Source organism: Dinoponera quadriceps, unplaced genomic scaffold (genome assembly GCF_001313825.1).
Source record: "Dinoponera quadriceps isolate SergipeBrazil2010 unplaced genomic scaffold, ASM131382v1 scaffold1750, whole genome shotgun sequence".
Taxonomy (NCBI): domain Eukaryota; kingdom Metazoa; phylum Arthropoda; class Insecta; order Hymenoptera; family Formicidae; genus Dinoponera; species Dinoponera quadriceps.
In genome coordinates this window covers 451,501-471,640 of record NW_014556445.1, presented here as the reverse complement: position 1 = coordinate 471,640, position 20,140 = coordinate 451,501, and the positions used below count along the sequence as shown (strand labels likewise).

At 50.5% G+C, this 20,140-nt stretch overlaps 1 protein-coding gene across 1 annotated transcript in view; it reads right to left on the bottom strand.

Annotated features, from left to right (window-relative positions):
* The window catches only part of LOC106747495 (protein tiptop), a 93,318-nt gene that overhangs the window by 38,001 nt on the left and 35,177 nt on the right, over positions 1-20,140 (bottom strand). The window contains exon 2 of the mRNA XM_014625062.1: positions 13,953-14,084. Within this exon, the coding sequence (XP_014480548.1) occupies positions 13,953-14,019 (67 nt within the window). The 5' untranslated portion in view covers positions 14,020-14,084. The remainder of the gene's footprint in view (positions 1-13,952; positions 14,085-20,140) is intronic.

The following is a 20,140-nucleotide window of genomic DNA, read 5'->3' as shown; positions in this document are numbered from 1 at the left end:
GGGGGGGGGGGGAGAAACAGGCGGCTCCGGTTTGTTTAGTCTATCGCGGGAACGCGAAACCGCGGAATGCATCGAGTTGAGCCGCTCGGGGAGAGGCATTGATTGATCGCACCGGCGAAGACACCGGGCACTCGAGAGACGCCGAGGGATTTAAATCGGTCGGTGCGCGCGGCTATCGCGCGCTAATTTCGTGGCGAACGCGACAAGTCGCGCGTTTCGTCACGCCGCGCGACGAGGCGAGTGCGATGCGTGTGTGCGTGCGCGCGGCCAGTGTGAAATTCATCGACGACAAAACCGAGCGCGCCGCCGGTTCTCTTAGGTGCGACGCACACACGCACACAGCGCGCGCGCGAACGCGAGATATACTAGTCACATATTGCACGTGCATCCTCCTCCCGGTGCGTTCACATCGCCTGTCACGGCGCGCGAAGAGCGGAGCGAGCGGTATAAGAGAGCGGAATGAATCGCTGCCACTCAAGGAGCAGCCGACGGATGCGGCGGATGGACTGACAAGGCCGAGTTGGAACATCGTGACGTTGAAGACGCGATGCTGATATACGCGTCCACTACCGAGATGCGCGCGCGGAGCCAGTCGCGCGCGCGCTCGACTCGAGCATATCCCGCGCGCCGTTCCGCCGACACGAGTCCACCGGGGAACCCTCTTCTCCGCTTCTTCGTTTTTACTCTATACAGGGTGTCCGAAACCTTCCTTCGTGTCTGGAGGCGCAGCGGCCGGTCGCGGGGGACTGCGTTCTCTTCCGGCGCTGCGAGGTAAAACTACCTAAACCTGGGCATTTTTATTACTTTGCTACTTTAAGCACGAATATTTTATTGCATTCTTTACATAGAATATGCGTCGAAAGTTTCGGTACTCGTGGGTGAAAATCCAAATAATGCGTCCAGGTTTCGGCGCACGTCCGGGTTTGGTATTTTTACCTTGAGCGTCATTCTATCCTTATTATTCATTACACGGCAGAAGAGGATAGAATGATTACGCGCTTACAGCGCGTGAGCGGCCGGAGAGAACGCCGCCGAAAAGAAACACGCCTCTCGCTGTCAGTTGATACCCATCGTTGGCTAGATCTTCAGGAATAAATTTTTCCCTTTATTACCAAGTCCGGCCTACCACTTCCGCTACGCTCATACATATTAATGAATTCCTTATTAACTATCGCGGAATTTTGCGGAACAGTACGTGACGACGTTTCCCTCCACTTTCGTCCGTTCTACCTGCATACCACGGATACCACGGATGGAAAGTTTCCAGACACCCTGTATAGCGTGCATAATGTGCATACACAGGCGGGCAGACACATATGCGCTTCCTGTCCGCGTGCGCAACCCAGCGGATGATTTTACGCGCGCGCGCGCGCGATTTTACACCTCGCGCGCCGCTGTGAAAAGATACTTTTAATTGCCGGTAACGAACTGCGCCCGGCGTTGCACTTCCTCGAGCATCGTTTACGGTCCTGCGGGATACGCAAGGGACGCGGGGATCGTTCCTCCCGAGGTGTTCCGCGCGCGAACAAGCGGTCGAGCGATCTCGCGGAGGATCTCGCTTTCTCCGGCGTTGAAGAAAACGATATGATGAAAGTGTCCTCGATAAATTTCCCAATCTGCAGAGCGAGCGCGCGACGTACGTACGTACGTATGCACGTACGAATGTGGCCTTGTCAGTCCGTCAGGGTGCAGCAGCATTGGCTCTTCGAGTGGCAGCGACCGATTCTGCTCGACTATGCCGTGCGCTCGCTCGCTCGCTCGAGCGCTTGCATCGTGTCAGATGAAGCGATGATAAGTGAATGTTCTGTCGATGCGTATGCACATGAGTTGTCGGCACTTACAATCGTACATACTTACTCGACGAGGAGCAAAAAGAGTCGCGAGGTATTATTGAGCGTTCGATGAACTCGCTTGAAATCACTGCGGTGTCTCTCTCGTACAGAGTCGAAATTTCGACCCTACGTTAAACCTTGAATTCTACGACACAGCGGGAGCTAAGATAGCAAAATAGAGATTCACAATTTCACTTCTAATAATATTACGCAATAACCTCTGTTTCGATATCCTGATAATGTCGTTTTCCTCTTACGTTATAGCGAAAGAAAGTGCAATTAAGGAAGCACGCGTGTCTGTATCGCGTTCACCTTGAACCACCTCCCGGGTTCGCCTGAACGTATCCGCTTCTAAAGCGACGAAAAATCGACACGATTCTCACGACGTGTTACTTCCGGCTTCATTCTCGAATCGCGCGACGTAGTTACGGACTTATCGAGCGAGTTCGACGTAAACACACACACACGCGCGGCTGGAGAAAGGAAAGTAAGCAGTGTAATTCATTGACACGCCAAATCGCCGAGTCCCAGCGTAAATTCCCCGCGCGATCCGCGATACTAGATGTTTCCTGGTGGTCGCGGTGCTCGCTCGTAAAGTCACACGATAATTAGCCTGAACTTTCCGATGGGGTCTCCTCGGACGCACGGCAGCGCGCGCGCTCGCTCGCTGTGACGTTTCTTTGTAGCCGCGGGATGAGAAAATCGATCGTGCGTGAAAAGCCGCGCCGGTGCGCGCACGTTCGGCCAATTTTTGCGCTCGCCGGGCATAAATCGCGATTTTCCCATCGCTCCGCGCGCGTTCCGCGCTCGCTCGAGCGTGACGGCGCCTCGCCGCGCCTCTCTAGTTAATCGTTTCGATATTTAGTTTTTCTCGCGTTATTAACCGAGTAATTCCGCCTTACGTAAGCCCACCACGATGGTGGGCTCTTCGCCCGACAAGGGAGCCGGCCCGTCGTAATTGCGATAGCGCATTCGCGAAGCCGGCCCGCGTGTAAACAAGCGGACACTCGTCGTCCAACGGCGATGATAGTCACACGCGTATCTCACCGGGGCTTACTCGCAAATCGTCCGCACATTCATTCCCGCCGAAGACTAATTCCCGATGTGCATATTAAGCAATAAAGGAGCGCGCGACGTCGCTCACGGACATTGTACGATTTCGCATTAAACACGGGATCATTATGCTCGAATAAATGAACGATATATCACTGTCGCGCGGAGCCATGCGTCGGGCGCGCTCGCCGGGAGATGACGTTGTTAATCAATCAGCGGCCGCCGTGAGAGATCGCGATCCGATCTAAACGATCGCCCCGGCGTTAAAGGACGAGGACACCCAGTTCCTCGGATGCGTGGCCTAATTACCTCGCGCGAGCGTGCGCGAGAAAGAGAGAGAGAGCTGGCCGGGCTGAATCGTCCCGCCGACGGAGCACCGCCAACAGCATTTGGTTGGCCAACAGCCGACTAATATCTCGTTCTTTTGTTGTTTCGCGACAATTCGCCCGCCCGCGCGCGCTCGCCGCGAATTTCGCGGGCTGATTATTCGGGACGGTGGAGTGACGTCGTCGGTCGGCCGGATTAAAATGCCGCCGGTGCGAGTCGGCCAACGGAACTGGGACTCCCGACGAGGGTGGAAAGACGTCACCCTCGGGGCTTCCTGTGTTTCGCTTCCACCTTTTCTTCCGAAATCGCGCGTGCCGCCGCCTCGTCTCTCTCTCTCTCTCTTCCGCGGGCTTCTCGGCCAATCGTCGGAGGATACGCGTTTCGTTTGCGCGCCGCCTATCGAGGCATCTCGTTTCCTTCTCGCGCTTTTAATCTGATTTAAAACCGTGTAATAAGCTACCCTTTAATTCAACCTATATATATATATATATATATAGTTTGAAGAAACGATCCTTGATACGGCGCTGACTCGTAAGAGGCAGATACATTTTTCATGACGGCGTAGATCGCGGAGTGAAAATAAAGCAACGTCAACGAGGAAAAAATGCAAATACAAGGGGGGGGGAAGGGGAGCGCCGAATGGGTGGCACGAACGATAAAACCGGGAGAGGATCGATGCCGAGAAGAGCGATCGAGCGATCGGAGATACATACCGTGCAACGCGGATCGCACTCTTCGGCGGGATAATCTACATGGGAAATTACACCTTTGCGATTGTTCGTGATAACACGCACACACAGCCGGTGCCGTACAATCATGGACGGCAGCTAACGAGATTCGGCTTTCTATGTTATAATCGAAGACGTCACGCGGCACGCAACGATGAGTGTGTCCGTTGCGCGAAAGGAGGACCGTCTCTTGGCCGGTAATAATAATAAAAATTCATGCGACGCTTTACGACCGTCATAAAACACGGAAAGGCAATGGGAATGTGAGCGAGAGAGAGAGAGAGAGAGAAAGAGAGAGAGAGAGAGAGAGAGAATAAGAAGAGGTAGAGAAAGACAGCGATTGCAAACGAGTGCTCGCGAGTTACGACGGCGGAGCGCCTCCTCTTCCTCCGTCTGTCGTGCTAATTGTATTACGACAAAATGCGTAGAATAACATCTCGAGCGGGACGGCAACAATAATCCGTGTGCTCCCACATACGACGATAACGGTGATAGGATCTAATTGCGCGTACATGGGAGTGAGCGTGCAAATTGCGTGACGAGATAAATCGCGCGGGGCGCAGGATCGCGACTCGAAGACCGCATTAAGGGTTAAATAAATATTATTACATGGTGATTGAAGATAAGGACGGGTTCCCGTCGTCGGTTCGCGCAGACACGGACAACAATAGATGGAAAGATCGCGCGAGTGTGGATTGCAGCGCCACCGTTCGCTAGTGTTTTCCGTCACGGCGGGGGACTCGGGTAGAGGAAATGCGGGTAATATGGGATACCACGTGGGAAAAATGTTCGGTTGTATTAGTCGGAAAGGGAACAACCAGATGCATTTTGGTCGAGGGAAACAGGATTTCTGGTCGCAAGAACCGCATTTGGGTCGTAAGAACCAGAATTCCTCCAGCCAGGACGCATCTAGTTCCATTTCTGGTTAATGCAATCAGATTTTTTCCACGCATGATATCTAGCCTTAAGTGGTCGCAACTTGGAGAACAGCAGTGGATTATCAACCGCTGGACTCGCAACTTAATCTCACCTAGCCTACACGGAAGAAATATTGTGATAAAAATTACCGCAAAATTCTGTAACGTTAGACTATACCGGAATTATAACTGAAATTATGACGTGTCTTGTAACCCTTTAGTGATGTACTTCATTGTACGCATCATTAAAGATCGCAGCACACATAATAATTTACACGGAGAACTAAGGCACAGTTTTAACACAGTCCACTCCACTGTTATATATCGTATGTATGAACGTCCCCCGTGCAGCCCGCTTTTTACGCAGGTGTTCTTCCGGAATCCCTGCGAGATTGCGCGCAAACGGTCACGTGGAGCGCCGCGGCGAAGTAACACTCGTGATGAGTATCGTCGCGAAAGACTTCTTAGTGCATCATTCGGCCGGGTTCGGAAGCGCGATAAAGAGGCGATCGTGCCGCTTCGGGGTTCAGAAGCGGAAGAACGATGGCCGCCTCTGGAAGACAGCGGGGCGACGCGAGGCGGCCGTTAGCGCGTTTTACGGCGGCATTAAGCTTCTCTTAAATGACGCACGCAAAGTGCTCCCTGCCCCATCCACCTCTGGCCACGATGCTAACCGTCTTGGTCGGTCCACCCACCTACCCGCCAAGAAGCTGCTTCCTGTCGTGCAAAATCACCTTTTCACCCAGTCACTTCGCACCCGCCTCCTTCTTCCTCTCCTCCTCGCGCGCGCGGCTTGCCGGCTTTAATATCCATCTCGGTGCGCGCGTGCGGATCTCAGTCGACGAGTCTTATCCCGGGACGAAATTTTCGTTCGTGCATTAATCCCGCATTAATCAAGGAGCGCTTGCGTCGATGCTTGAGGGATCAGCGGAGAATCTCGACGTATATAACACTGTACGGGTTATTCGACGCTACAAGTGGTTACTTATCGCGGTTCTCCTCATGTCAAGGCTCGGCGAAGCACTTATTCACGAGAATCACTTAATATTCGATTATCTCGGTATTAATTATGTACCTCGATTAACTCGATTAACTGTAACCCGATTGAAACAATTAACTTAACGCAATAGCCAGCACGACGTTGCGCCTCGAGATTCTCCGCTTCTCCTTCAAGTTTGACGGAATCTGTAGGATTGAAGCAAAATTTTCACCCGCTCTCTTTCACCGGGTATCATCCGCGAGTTTTGCGAACGGAAATGCGCGCGTTCATCAATGTAAATGTGAATTCGGGCCAAGCGAGTGAGGACGAAGGAACATCATGCGAATCAGAATATCCATAACAAGAATATAGACATCGTATGTCTGATTTCTGATGGGCTCCGACATGTTTGGGTCAGCTTCCGGTTAGAATGTGTCAAAGGTTGCTCTCCAGCAAGAGGAACAAATCGGCATAAGTGTAGTTATATCATCTGTTATCGTTTCCTTCACCAAATGCGAGATAAGCATACGATGACAACAAATGGTGATATAGTTAGACGCGTGTCGACTTGTGTTTCTTGCTGGGAAACAAAGTTATCGGCTGAGTGTCGAGCAAAGATTTGCCAATTACGAAGTCTACGAAGTATACTTAAAAGGAAAGTGAATTTGCGTGTTTCATATTGTGTGATTAATTATTAATTTCTTTTCATTTCCACCCATTTTAATATCTGAACATTTTGCCTTAATGGCGGTGAACTCCCGATTTTTCCAAACATGTTGGTCACAACGACGCTAGTCTATACTCTTATTAAACGTACACTATTGTGAACGAGTCTGAAAAATGATTGCGGACAGCGCCGTGAGCACAAAGTACACAAGTACACGAGAAACGGACCTCATGTCGGTACATCAAAGGAAAAAGTGTTTATCCGTACTCATTTATTCACCTTAAGATGCATTCGTCACCGAGCACATAACAGCAGCATTTCTAATCGATATTTATGCGGAGACAGTGTGTATACAAAAGTGTGTGCTTTGCGAATTCAATTAAAAGCTCTCGCCGGTATATAGATGCGAAAAAGCTTCGCGGGGGAAGTCGAGTGACGTAGACGCCGAATCGAGGGGTGCCCGGACGGTCAGGTTGTAAAAGTGGATCGAGAATACCTGCGACAGAGATCAGACATCGGCGTCGTGCGCGCTCGCTCGCTCGCTCACGTGTGCATGTGCACGTGCGCGTGCACGTGCACAGGGAGGGAGACGCGCGCACGGAGCCCACGAAGAGCCGCGGCAGGGCACATAAGTCCATCCCCAGGGTAGCGGGCAGGCCGCGTCGGGCTCGAGTATTGACAGATATTTAAATGAATATTCCTCGGCTGTTAGGGGTCCTCTTTGAAATCAAAGCAGAAGGTACAACGGTTCATTTAGACGTGCGCCGATATCCCCCGCCGACCGACTCGTGGATACAGAATTTCACTTGTCACGTCGTCCACGGGTTATCGCCGAGCGAGACGATCACCGCCGGCCGAGGGTGGTGCGGGAAGCTTGTCTTTTGACGACGCTGTGTTTGTCGCGCGCACGCACGCGGCCTCGTACTTTCTCCCGCTTTCCGCTTCCGCGCTGCGTTCTCTTTCTTCTCCGGCATATTACCCGGCCACTTGTCCCAGGATAATATTTTTCCCCATTTTCCTCCTGTGATCGCGTTTTCGCTCCTCGTGAATTTCGCCCGCGTCTCTTTAAATCCCGAGCGGAGCGTCTTCCGAATTACTGTCGCGTCGTTTTGCAATTGAAGATTATAAGTTCGGTTTTTTTTTTCGCGGAATTAAACGTCGTGACGTTAACAAACGGGTCACGTGGATTTTTAATTTCGTAGGAAATCGCGCATGGTGGTGTTCGGCAATGTCGCCGATCTTCGAATTGTCGATGCACCGTTGATAAGCGAGGAAATATGAGCCGGCCGATGCGAGCGATTCGAGAAAAAAGTTGGAAGCGACGAGAAGTGGGATCACCATCAATGACGCGAAATTAGAATTAATGGGCCTTCTGTAAAGTGAAAGCGCGGCTGCACCACTTGGGTACGCTTGCGTTGGGCCCGCAGCTGTCAAGTGGGAAGATTTACATCAACGGAAATATAAATTATCGTGGCGGATTGACAGCGGTTTCCCGAGGAAATCTTAGCCGCTATCTCATTAATTTATCTTCTCTCGAGTGCGCGATACAGCGGAGCGAGAGAGTGCGTCTCTTTGTCGAGCGTTTTTAAAAAAGCCCCACACTTTTCGTCGTCTCCTCGATATCCCCGGGCCGACGCGGAGGCCGATCTCAAAAAAAATTTACAGAAGAGATATAATTATTCCTCACCCACGCGTGAATTCGCTCAGGTGGAATGTGTTATTCGACCGAAGGCGCTACGCTGAGAAGTATGAAGTTATAAGATTCATCGCGGACTCCGTCGGGATGAGGAAGAATGTTGATCCTCCGCAAGGAAAAGTTGGAGTCATTCGTGTGCAAGAGACGTTTTGTTGTAATATTTGTGAAAACTGTATTCTTGCTTACTGTTCCATATAATTTCTCGACCTTCTCCTTGACTTTAATCAAACAGAACGCATATTCATGTATTCGAGTCATTCGTAATCCCACTTTTTTGTTCATATTCTCCACTTGTTACTCCGCTTTTCCTTACGGAGGTTGAATATCAAGTTGATTCAAAGTCTTTTCTCGTAAAACACACATCTCATTCATCGGTATAATTTTTCCTACTTGAAAAATAGTTTGTTCATATTAACGCCCGTTGAGTCAAACAGCCGTTTATTTGCTCCAATTCAAGGGGCAACTTTTCGTCAATTAAAGAAATTTTGCTAAAATCCCCAAAAAATCTTTTTCTCCGCGTGAAGAGAATCGACTTTAGAATCGACCTGGTAATTGTCAGACAAGAGAGCCTTTGTCGTAAGAGTCTCAAATGAACAGTTACAAGTAACCATTTGTAGCACCGAAAGACAATAGCCTGTGTAACGTTAGAGACCTCGCGAAGTCTCACAGGCGAAAACCTCGAGGAGGGTCGCAGGCGAGAACGGTTTTGTTCCACCGCGGAAAAAACGGGGAAAATAGGCTCGAGTTTGCAGCGTGTCGGCCGGTGACTGATAACTCCAATCGGTTGCGGCGCGATAGCGAAGAGGAATTTCCGCGCTCGGTAAATGCACCATAATCGAGCGATGAACACGGCCGGCGTATATTTTTTTCCTGCCGGGCGAGCACGCGCGTGGCGATAAATCCCGGCCGGCGCCGCTAATTTTCGCGGAATCGTCGCATGCACGTGCATCTCTGCATCGTTACCGCTAGGACGCGCGGACAAGGATACGCGATGACATCGTAGCGGGCTACTCGGAACGAAACCGTCGCTGTTTTCCCGAACCGGCCGATCGCGTCCTTGTAACTTTTATCGGCGCGACTACGATGACACGTTTCGCGCGTGAAATTTATCGTCGCCGCCGACGACGAGGACGCTCGTATCTCGATTGCGGTACACACTGAGGCTGGGCACGAGCGGCCTTTTCGAGTATCTTCCGATGTATTCCGCTGATTAAAGCACGTTAATTTTCTGCCGCGCGCGCGAGATGCGTTTTTACGACGGCGGGCCGGCGCAAAATTATTAACCATTAAAACGCCGGGAGATCCGAAGAAAGCTGATACGCCTCGTAAATTCCACGGCGCCCGTTTCGTTTTAATACGCTCCAGGATAGTTATTATTATTATTATTATTCTAAATACGCGGTCGCGCGTTTTCGACGTATTCCGTAAAAGAGCGCGACGACGGCCGCGAAATAATTAACACTCGAGCGGCGCGGGAACGAGAACAAGGGGACGGCGCGGGGGGATGCGAGACGCGTCGCGGCGAAAATAATTTCGCAAATTGCAATCTGATCGGAGAAAGTTGGTCGCTCTTAAAATCATGCGTATTCCCGGCTAAAGAATTTCGCGTTCGGCAAAGGGATAAAGAGTGTACTTCGTTTACAAAATAACGCACAGGTGGTTTGGAAGCCGCGCGAGGTTTATTATTACCGTCTCTCGAATTCGCGAATTTCAATTAATGCGGTTTTATACCAGGGCGCGATTCCATTAACATCATGATTTACACTTAATTAACCCGCGGATCCCCCCCCGACGTATAAATGTTTCGCCAATTTCCGATTCGCCGATCGATCGGCCGCTCACGTTCGCCGAAGATAGGGATATTTTCGTCGGGAGCGCATCTATTACGACGTATATCCTTTCGAAAAGGGAAAGAGAGACGGAGAAAAAGAGAGGAAGGGTAGAAGAGGGGGGGGGGGGAGAAGAGATCCTTCGAGTAGAATCCCTTTGCGAAGTTCGTCTACGGAGAATTTCTTCGTGAGCTGCATTTACAAAGAGTTCAACTACGAGGTACATTAGTCGAGATTATATCCGGCAAAGGAAGTCGACCAACTTTCGAAGACACTGTTGCAACTAAATCTCTTCGAATCTGGCGACGTCCAAAGATGTCGAAGTTCCGCGTAGTCAGCAACAAATACACCAAACGCAACATGGTGGATCGTAAAACGAAAAGTATGCACCCGCCGCAAGCTTTATTGCGAATGAGATACGTCTCGTAGATATGCATCTTCTATGAATGGAATGAAAACAACCGAGTCCTATCTCTCCAGCTGGCGCCAAAGTTGTTTTTAGAAAAGACGCAGGCTCTCTCTCTTTCTCTCTCTATCCCTCTTTCTCAGTCTCGCGGGACGGAGACACAGTCCGACATGTCCCGTCGTGTTACCTCGCACGCTTAAATTTTCAAAATAAATTTATCACGAGCGCGAGATTTATTTGCCGCGTAATGTCGTATTACGAGTAATTAGTTGGACGATGGAGAAGAATGACCCAGTATAAAGACCGCCTCGGTAATTGATTTAGAATGAACAAGCGTCCCCGCTCTTCCTCGCTATTATACTTGAACATACATGTGCGTGTGTGTGTTGTATTGCGCAAATAACGACAGCTGCCTGAAAATGATAACAATCATAGGAGAGCGTAATGTACTCAAGAGACAACATTATCTCCAATACCGTATTACAAAAATACACAATGCGTACAAGACAGGTCAAATGGACGTAGTGATATATTTCGATGAACGACGTAAATCGCTAATGTCGTATCATTTCTGCCGGATATAAATTTCGAAGAATACATACAAATACACACACACACGCAGAGTTGTGACAACTACGTAGCCACGTAGGAGTCGCGGCGGAGTTGTCCGCTACTGGCCGGCGATAATTCGCGGTCTTCCGACGGGCTGCGCGATCTGAGAAATCGGAGCTGATTAACGGCGCGGATAGTTCGAGAAAAGACGCCCGGTTATCGCTTTTGCGGCTCCATGCGGCCGAGACGGCGTCCCGGCGATGTAATGAGTTACGGCGTCACGTCGGATTTGCAAGTGAGACGAGTCAACCAGTTGCTTAGTTCGGGATTGTCTTTCGCCGCTCAAAGCGGCCGGTTACACAATACTCGTTCCCGATTTATCGTTCCGATTTATTCGTTTCTCCTGTCTCGCTAATTACTTTCCCATCGCGGGGATCCCGGAGGGGGCGTCCGACGACTTTCGCGCGCTGGACCGCCGCGTGTATACGCGCGTATGAGTTACGTCGCATCTGCAAGTGAAAAGAGTCAACCAGTTGCTCCGTTTGTGTCCCGCCTTTCGCGTAGTCACTCGGATTCGAGCCGTCGGCTCGACTTCTGCCGCCTTCGACTCGCTCTCTCTCTCTCTCTCGCACTCCACTGTTTTATTAATCACCGCGCGGATTTGCAAATTGAAACGCTCGACTCTCCGCCGAGCGGAGAGTGTCTTCGGGTCTCTCGTGCTCTCGTCCCCGGCGGTGAAACGACGTCGGTTATAGCGTGCGAGCTATCGGAACGTCGCATCTTCTTAATTGCTCTTATATTATAAAGTATCTCGCGGGACGCACGAGGGAAAAGGAGACGAAATGGGGGATGTGTACGTAGGAATACGTATCTGCGTGAGGAGGTAACAGGAGTGCGATACACGAGGAAAGGAGGCAGGATACGTTGGCAGATATCTATCATACGATCGGGTGGAGCAGCTGCTCCGCCGCCGTCCGCAGGCGCGTTGCGCGCTCCTCTAACACTTTATGATTTTATAATAGAGATCCCTCTCTCTCTCTCTCTCTTTCTCTCACTCCCTCTCTTTCTCTCTACCGAGGCGCGCGCGATGCAAAATGACAAGGTAATCGTGATTATAAGCTTATAACGCGTCTGAATCGTCTAACCGTGCCGACGGAAAGGTGCTCATCGTTATCTCTTAATTGACGACGTGGCCTCTCACGGGGATAAACCGCGAATGTAGATTCGCGAGCCCTGCAGTGAAGCTCGCTCGATAACACTCGAGAGCGACGAGATATATAATGATGACCGTTGCGCAATGTAATGTCGTTTGCGCGATGCGAGACCGCGAGCTGAAAGCCGTGTAAACAATTTAGAGGAGCATTCCATCGCGCGCCGCGTCCTGCAACACTCGCGTATATCGCGGCTTTTCCATCTTTCTTTTTTATTCTAATAAAAAAAAAGACACCATTTGGCGAATCGCGCGCTCGTTCGTTGGGTATATGCGGGAAATGGATGCCACGCGCGGCATTGTTTCCGAGAAGCAACTGCGAATCGCTAACGTGAACGCTACGAGGAAAATGAGCGACAGAAATGATTATTTGCCGAGTTCTCTCTCTCTCTCTCTCTCTTTCTCTCAAGGCGATGGATCGGATGTTACTTAAGAACATCATAATCGCGAAGGATAGCTCGAGCCGAAGGACATCCGAGCAAATCGCATAAACTCGATACCTGATCGCTCAGAATATCTTTCGTAACACACGACGTTTCGTCGCTCAACACACTTGAGGCAGCTGGTCCGTCAAAACATTTTCCTGGAAATTCTTTCAAATTTTAGCTGCATATCGATAAAAATACTGTCTACACGTCTGCAACGTTCGAAAACGACTGACCATACGGAAGCTGAGATATTCGCAGTTAAAGATGACATTTTTTTACGTATTCCTTGAAATAAACGTCCTACTTTTAATTTCTTCTAAACCACATTTAGGATTTTAATGAAATGTGATATTAGGAACTAATGTAGAGACATTAACACAAAAGTGTCAGAATTATTAACCTTTTGTTTTGAAAATATAACCTTACACTAAGAAAAAATACTATTTAAAAATATATTTATAGGATATAAGGTTTATTTCACAGAAATAAGATTTATTTATAGGGTGAAACTTCACAGAAATAAACCGTATTTCTATAAAATAAATTTTATTCTCGTGAAATGAACCTTATCTCCCACAAATAAATTTTTAAATTTATTTCCCCAGTGCTGGGAAATTACAATTTATAGTGATACATGTAAATATACACACATATTTCAATATTTATACCATTTTCTGGGGCACTTCTATTAGTTTAATTGATGTATAAATAAGATATTAATAAGAAAAATAGAAAATAAATAATATCTCCGTATTTGTAATATTGTGTATATATTTGTCTTAATTTCGTTCAAAATTAACACTTATTACTTAGATATTTGAGTAAAAGTTGTAGGAAGAGATGTGCTTGTTTTCAATAAATAATAAACTTATGCAGGAGCGCTTAACATCGCTGCTGAAAACCCGGGACTCTACAGACCGACTACCTTAACGTTGCGGCAAGAAGGAAGACGCGCGAAAGATCGAAGTCAATTTGAAAATCATCTACGGGCAAAACGAGGAGGTACGCGTTGCGGACAATCGACGAACACTCTAAGACTAATCCTTCCAAGTAACTACGGGTGCAGCATCGGTTAATCGCCGATCGATCTCGCTTCTTTTCCGCGAGCGGTATACCGCTATGCGGCACGCGAGGAAGCGGTATCTCGTCGGGACGTGAGAAGTGTCTGGATGCAAAATAAAGAGAAGGGAAAAATCATAATAAAGTACGTGCGTGCCTCCGTACGTGCTTACGTTTATACATATGTGTGTGTGTGTGTGTGTGTGTGTGTCTACGTGTACCAATGCGTGCTTACGTGCGTGCGTGAGATGTTACATATGAATATTTACCGGTAAGGTTATCACCGCGCTGCTGCGGCCATCGGAAAGAAGGCCTGGGCTGCTGCTTGCTGCGCATATCTCCCGTCCGGTGCGGCGGCTGCGGGCCGCTCGCTTTTCAAACGATCGGAGACCACTACTTACCTGAAAAAGAACAAGACAAAACAAATTCCTTTAGCGATACACGTCAGATCGGAAACGCAATCACGAAAACGCGTCCGTTAGCGCACCACTGCCGAGAGGGACTTATGAGCGATCAAATAACCGGATCGTGCGTTCGCGTTATTAATGTCAGTGTGAAATAAATAGATAAATATCAATATACGCGAGAACGCGCGTGATAATTTCCTACGAGTGCGATTTCGCATCCAAAAGTCGCGCGTTTATTTCTCTTTCTTCGACTTCAGATGTCTCGGCGAGATCGCGGCCGATTTCCGCGTCGAAAGGGTAATTCGTCGACTTGTACCGAACTGTTCTCTAAACGGAGAATCATACGGTTTTTAGCATAAAGTAAAATATCGCAGAAATAACGCTATATAGTTATAATAACAGGGTTATGATGACTGTAATTCTAATAGTTTCAACTTCTCATGTGTACGTATGAGAGACTAAAAATCGCGCAATGGTAAAAAAAAAGGGATAAAATAAAATAATAATAATTAATAGTGAGATAAAATAAAAAATATAACAGTAGAATAAAATAAATAATAAAGTTTTCAATCCAGAACAATGTCTCTGGAATTCCACTCTAGGAAATTGTACAACATATTTGACGCCGACTGTACATTCTTAAAATTTCCCGACCAAACAGCCCTCTCCCTCCCTCCCTTTCTTCATCGTCGCTCCACTGTTAGCTTAATTTCCATCATACATGATACACGTGCGTGCGACCTTTGAGGCAGCTTATATCGATACAGGCGAGCGATATATATCCCGCCGCGCCTGATCGCGCGGCATCGGGAAAATCCGCGCTTTTTCACGACGAATTTCCCAATCGACGCGACGCTCTCGCGATTCTCGAGAGGAAGCGAGCGATCCACCCTCCTCGACGGCTTTTTACGAAGGGTGCCAAACCTAGGATCGCGTCGCTCTCGCACCCCCACCGCCATCCCTTAACCACCCGGTACCGACCATCGTAACCAGCCGTATATCTTTCCGGCGTACGCCCTCGAAAGCGGCCGCCTTTGTTTCAGATATTTATGAGGCGTTTTAATTCGCACGCCGCGTCACCCAGCCGGCAGGGGGGTTGCCGAACGTGGGACAGGAGGGGTGGCGGGGGTGCCGCGCGGCGTGACGGAGCGGAGCGCGAAGGCATAATAGGCATAAGGGTGCCCCGATAAAACGCCAAGTCCCCCCCTACCCGCCTTCCCTTTTCCAGACGTAGGCCATAAGCGCAAACAAACTCTCGCTCGTATATCTCGCCTCAATGGTTTCTACGTCGGTGCGCCAGGGGCGTACTGTATCGTGCCTCCGTCGCCCTCCTTCGCTTCTCCCCTCTCCCCGAAAGCCCGCGCCACCTTCCTCCCACGCCCACCTTCGACCCTTCACGCGAGCCGAGGAAATTCCTTAACCTATATTCGAGCAATATATCGCTCAGCTGGTACTGATTTACCGTGATATTCTTCGAACGGTGGGATGCGAGTCGCCTCCTCTCAGCGTTATTCGCTCATTACGCAAGCCGAGTGAACTTCCTCCTTCGCTCTCGATGACATCGCGTCAACGAGAGTCGATTAGTCGCTTGACGCCGGGAAAAAGTCGCCGTATGACGTCTTTCGCGTCAATGATTGCTTCCGCGATCTCTCAGGTGCACGAAAATAGCCCCGAGTGACTGTTGCCGCGGCTGGTATCGATCGCGATATTGCTCATGCTCGAGATAGATCCTCAGCTTAGTTCGTAGGCATCGGGCAAAATAATGATTCCGATCGAATTCTTTCTTTCTTTCTTCCTTCCCTTCTCAATCAAGAGGATGCGTGAAATCTCCGAAAGCTACATGTTTGTGTCGCACCACTTACACGGACATCACACCGAAGTACGCGTGTGTGGGAAATTTTTATAATCGTAAGTCGTAAATCCATTAAACCGAAACAGTCTCTCGAAAGGTTTTAACATTTTTTTCCCAGCTCCAGCGAGACAATCGATACGAATATCGCCGGTACGATCGCGTTAATGAGTCTCGACTAAGTGCACGTTTTTAGGAGCACACTACATTCGTCTCTCTGATCCACGATCCAAGTCCGTACGTCCCTTTTACAACAACACCGACGTCTCCGTCCACCTTCCATGGTCTTCCAACGGCAACCACTTCTACCTCACCCCCCTCAGCCCCGTGCCACGACACGCTGGAGAGGCAGCCGCACTCCTGCTCATGCTCTTCTTTACGTGCAGGCGAGTTTAACAGTAACAGTACGTCACCCTGTCACTCTTTCCCTCCCTCTTCCTCCCTCGATCTCACTCTCCGGCCCTCTCTTTCTTCTCTCCTCGCAGCGTCTCGCCCTATCACCCTCTCTCGCTCTTTCTCTCCCTTCAGGCAGCTTTCTCTCTCGCGCTCTCCTTAACAGCCTTCACTCTCTAAAAGCCTGGGTGTGATCTATGGCGGGACGTTGCGTCACTCGGGGAACAGATGCAGGGCTCGTATATTACTCGGCCATATCTACGAGCAAGACGGCAAAGAAGGGAAGGGGCGGGCAGGAGGGGGTGCGGAGAGGGCGAACCTTGCGCACGGTCAAAAGAATGGCGAACGTCACAAATCACTCGGCTTTGTGTCACCCAGCCCTCGGCCGAATTTTTTCCTCTCCCCGTGGAAAAGAAAATTTACTTGTTGACGAAGAGATTCCCGCTAAACGCGCGGACCGTTCGAAAAATTGGATTTTCCGCCGCCGTGGAATTTCGCCTCGCACACTCCCGCAATAACGCGCCGTCGAACAGAGCAGGGTTTAATCTGCCGCGATGAAATGTACAATTGGACTCGACGTCGCTTTAATTGCGTCAAAGTTCGCGCGCCCCCGAAGATGCGAAATATTCCAACGCGCTCGTCTCGAGCGTCGAACATCAAAAGGCGCGCGCGGTGACGCGCGTTCCACAGAGTTCGTAGATTGCGCTTCGTTAATGCAGCCGTGAAGTTGCAAAAACGAGCCCTTCAGCATCAATCGAACGACCCGGCCGAAACGGTCGAATGAAAAAGACAATGGCGTACCGGCTGATGAAAGACAACCGCGGCTGTTTCGGCTGACGCAAATTGATAAGATGCCAGGCCAACGGTATCTGCCCGGAGCGATCGAAGGGCCCGCCACTGGACTAATTAGGACGCTGCTCTTGATACGTATCGCGAGATACGTACCGAAATAAGTTCCCGTTCTTGGCGATCGCAATGGACAAAAGGACGGAAATGAACGAAACACAGCGCTGGCTCTACGTGCGAGCGAACGAGCGAGAGAAAGAGAGAGAAAGAGAGGAGCGTCTTCGTGTACGTGCGCGCCCGTGGAAACACTAGCCAGCTGTCTACGCGATAGTAGTAGAGTGAGAGAAGGCGAGGGAAACCAGCAAGGGCGAGAGAGGGAGACCGAAAACGCGCGCGTCGCTAGAGTAGACGCTTCCAGAATCTCATAAATCAGGTCAGGGTTGGCGACGGGGGTGGCTGCCGCCGTGGAGGTTGCAGCGAGAGAAAGCGAGGCGGTGGCTATAATGCGGGAGGGTTGTTAGGTAAAGGTCGACGCACAACAGTCCCATGCCGGCGGCTCTACGGCGACGTGCGCGCGCATGCCTCGTAAAATGCTTGGCGCCAATTCCATTCAACGGAATGGATTCGTGTGACGAAGGGATAACTCGAGTGGGATCTTCTCGGGAGCGTCGCGCAGCCGGCGACCGCGCCGCTTTCCCCTTACCGAGAGAGACCTGCGCTCGCTTTTTCGCGCGATGTATCTAGGACGAAAGCGCGCTCGTTACTTATTATCGTCGCGTCTGCGTAATATCAGGCGCGAGAGCGCAAAGCCAATTTGAGGAAGGCGCAAAAAGAATTCGCGCACACGCGTCGATCGATACGACTCGGCGAGGATACACCGAGGAGCGGGAGGGACCCCAGATGGAATCAGTGCAGTTCGGAATATTGGAAAACGTCGGTTCGTGCGAGAGGCTGAAGGAGAGGAAGACCGGAAGACGGCGGAGTGCGAGTAGGGCACTATTTATGACGCGTACGTGAATTCTGGGAACACTGAGGATACGCCGTGTTCGTGTCGCAGCATCGCCGAAGAAAAAGAACAACGGGCGCGCTCCCGACGAGAGAGAGACGTGAACAACTGGCCCAAGGTTCCACACCGAGGGCGTGAGACACGCCGAATTCAACCGAACATGCAGCGGGAGCGTTCCAAGTTTGGTGGCTAACGACGATAATAAAGCGAGAGCGTGCCTTAATGGGAAATGATAGTCGCCGCTAATCCATGTCTCTCCTCCGAGTCTTCGACAGTCCTTCCGGCTATAAAATTTCATCGCCTTCGCTCGCTCGCGAATGGGAAACTCGATAAGAACGACGCGATGACTTCTCACGACTGCCAGTGCTAATGATTTTTCGACGAGCACCGGGGCGAGTGCAGTAGAGCGAAAAAAATATAAGAGAGAGACATTTGTCTGCGCGATATACCATTCTTTGCAAAGTTGATGAATATTCCGAAAAAATGACGCAGCGTCCGTGACAGTTGCAGAACCGATGCCTAAGTTGCATTTCACGTCAAGCACGACTCTGTTATTTTTGTCGAAACTTTCAGACTCTCCTTCTCTCTCTCTCTCTCTCTCTCTCTCGTGCACGCGCATGATTCGCAAGAAATACAAAACACGCAGCGACGAGGAACGAAAGCGGGATCGTCCTCGACGCAAATCGAATATGAAAGTCGGGAGGCGAGGGTAAGGTCGAAAATAGCGGGAACGTTTGACACTCTCGCGACGTCTCTTAAAGCTATCGGACGTTCAACACGAATCTCAAAAATAATGAAAAAGAAATAACGAGAGAGAGAGAGAGAGAGAGAGAAAAAGGGAGGGAGAAAGTGCGCGGATCGAGAATAGTGTTGCGAACTCGCTGCCCCTCCGGAGAACCGTCGCGTTAAGGGCGTCCGACAGATCAAAGCCGCGAGATGCGGAGGAAAGGGTGAGGACTCGGTGCGGATGGCACTCGATTGATTCATTGGACGCGCGTGCCTGGTTTCAATTCACCAGAATAGAACCCGCTGCCTCGGCACGCCAAGCCCGCGGCTAATCCATCGAGCGTCTTTATTGCTGCGCGACGTTTATAAAACGCCAGGGAAGAGACGAGAGGATTCTCCTCCACGATCGCGTCCATTCGTCACCGATTATAAATCGTCACCGTCCCGTCTCTCTCCTTCTCTCCCGCCTTGTCAGACGTCGCCGTCCTCTTTCGCCTCACCGCGACGCATCGTCGTCGTCGCTCAACGCGACGAGCAGCGACGTCGCGCGCTCGGATGCGTAAAACGAAGTATCAAACGCTACCATCTTAGATCGTGTTTCCGCTTGACGCCGAGTCGCTGCTTGGTACACGCGGCCTTGAACCAAGCGGACGGAAGAGGCGAGTATTCATCACGGACGATAACACGCCGACGGGGATCGGATAAAACCTCCGGTGGACATGCCCGGCACCGTCGTGAATTAGACGGGACTTCGAATTCCGGCGTACACAAGAGTCTCTCTATTCTCCTTGTCTCCTTCCCCGAACCACTTAACCGCAACCCCCATTACGGAGAGAGGAAAGAAATAGGAGCGGCCATTCGGAGAAAAGACGTACATCCGCCGGTTGATAATTATATTCGCGCGAGAGCGGCTCATTCGGTTAGCGGATATATTCCGGGCCGAGCTGCTCGGAGGGCGGCGAAACAGCGGGGGAGAAGCGAGAATGAAGCCGTAGTAACCGGATAGGTCCGTCGCGTTTTCGCCGGCGAAGGTGTAGCGAAGATAAGGCGCTCGTTGCGCTGAAGCGTCCCAGGGCGGCCGTCCCGAACCGTCCCGCCGCCCCGGGTAACGACCGTCGGCGGTAGCACCCCTGGAGCATCGTCGAGTCCCGTGTAATATCGCGCCCGCGCTTCCCGCCGTCGTTATCCCGACTTCTCCGTGCCTATGGACGGAGCTACGTCGACGGCGGGCTCTCTCACACGCGTGTCGAACGAGGAGGTATCTTCGAGATACCGCCTCGAGGATCCTCG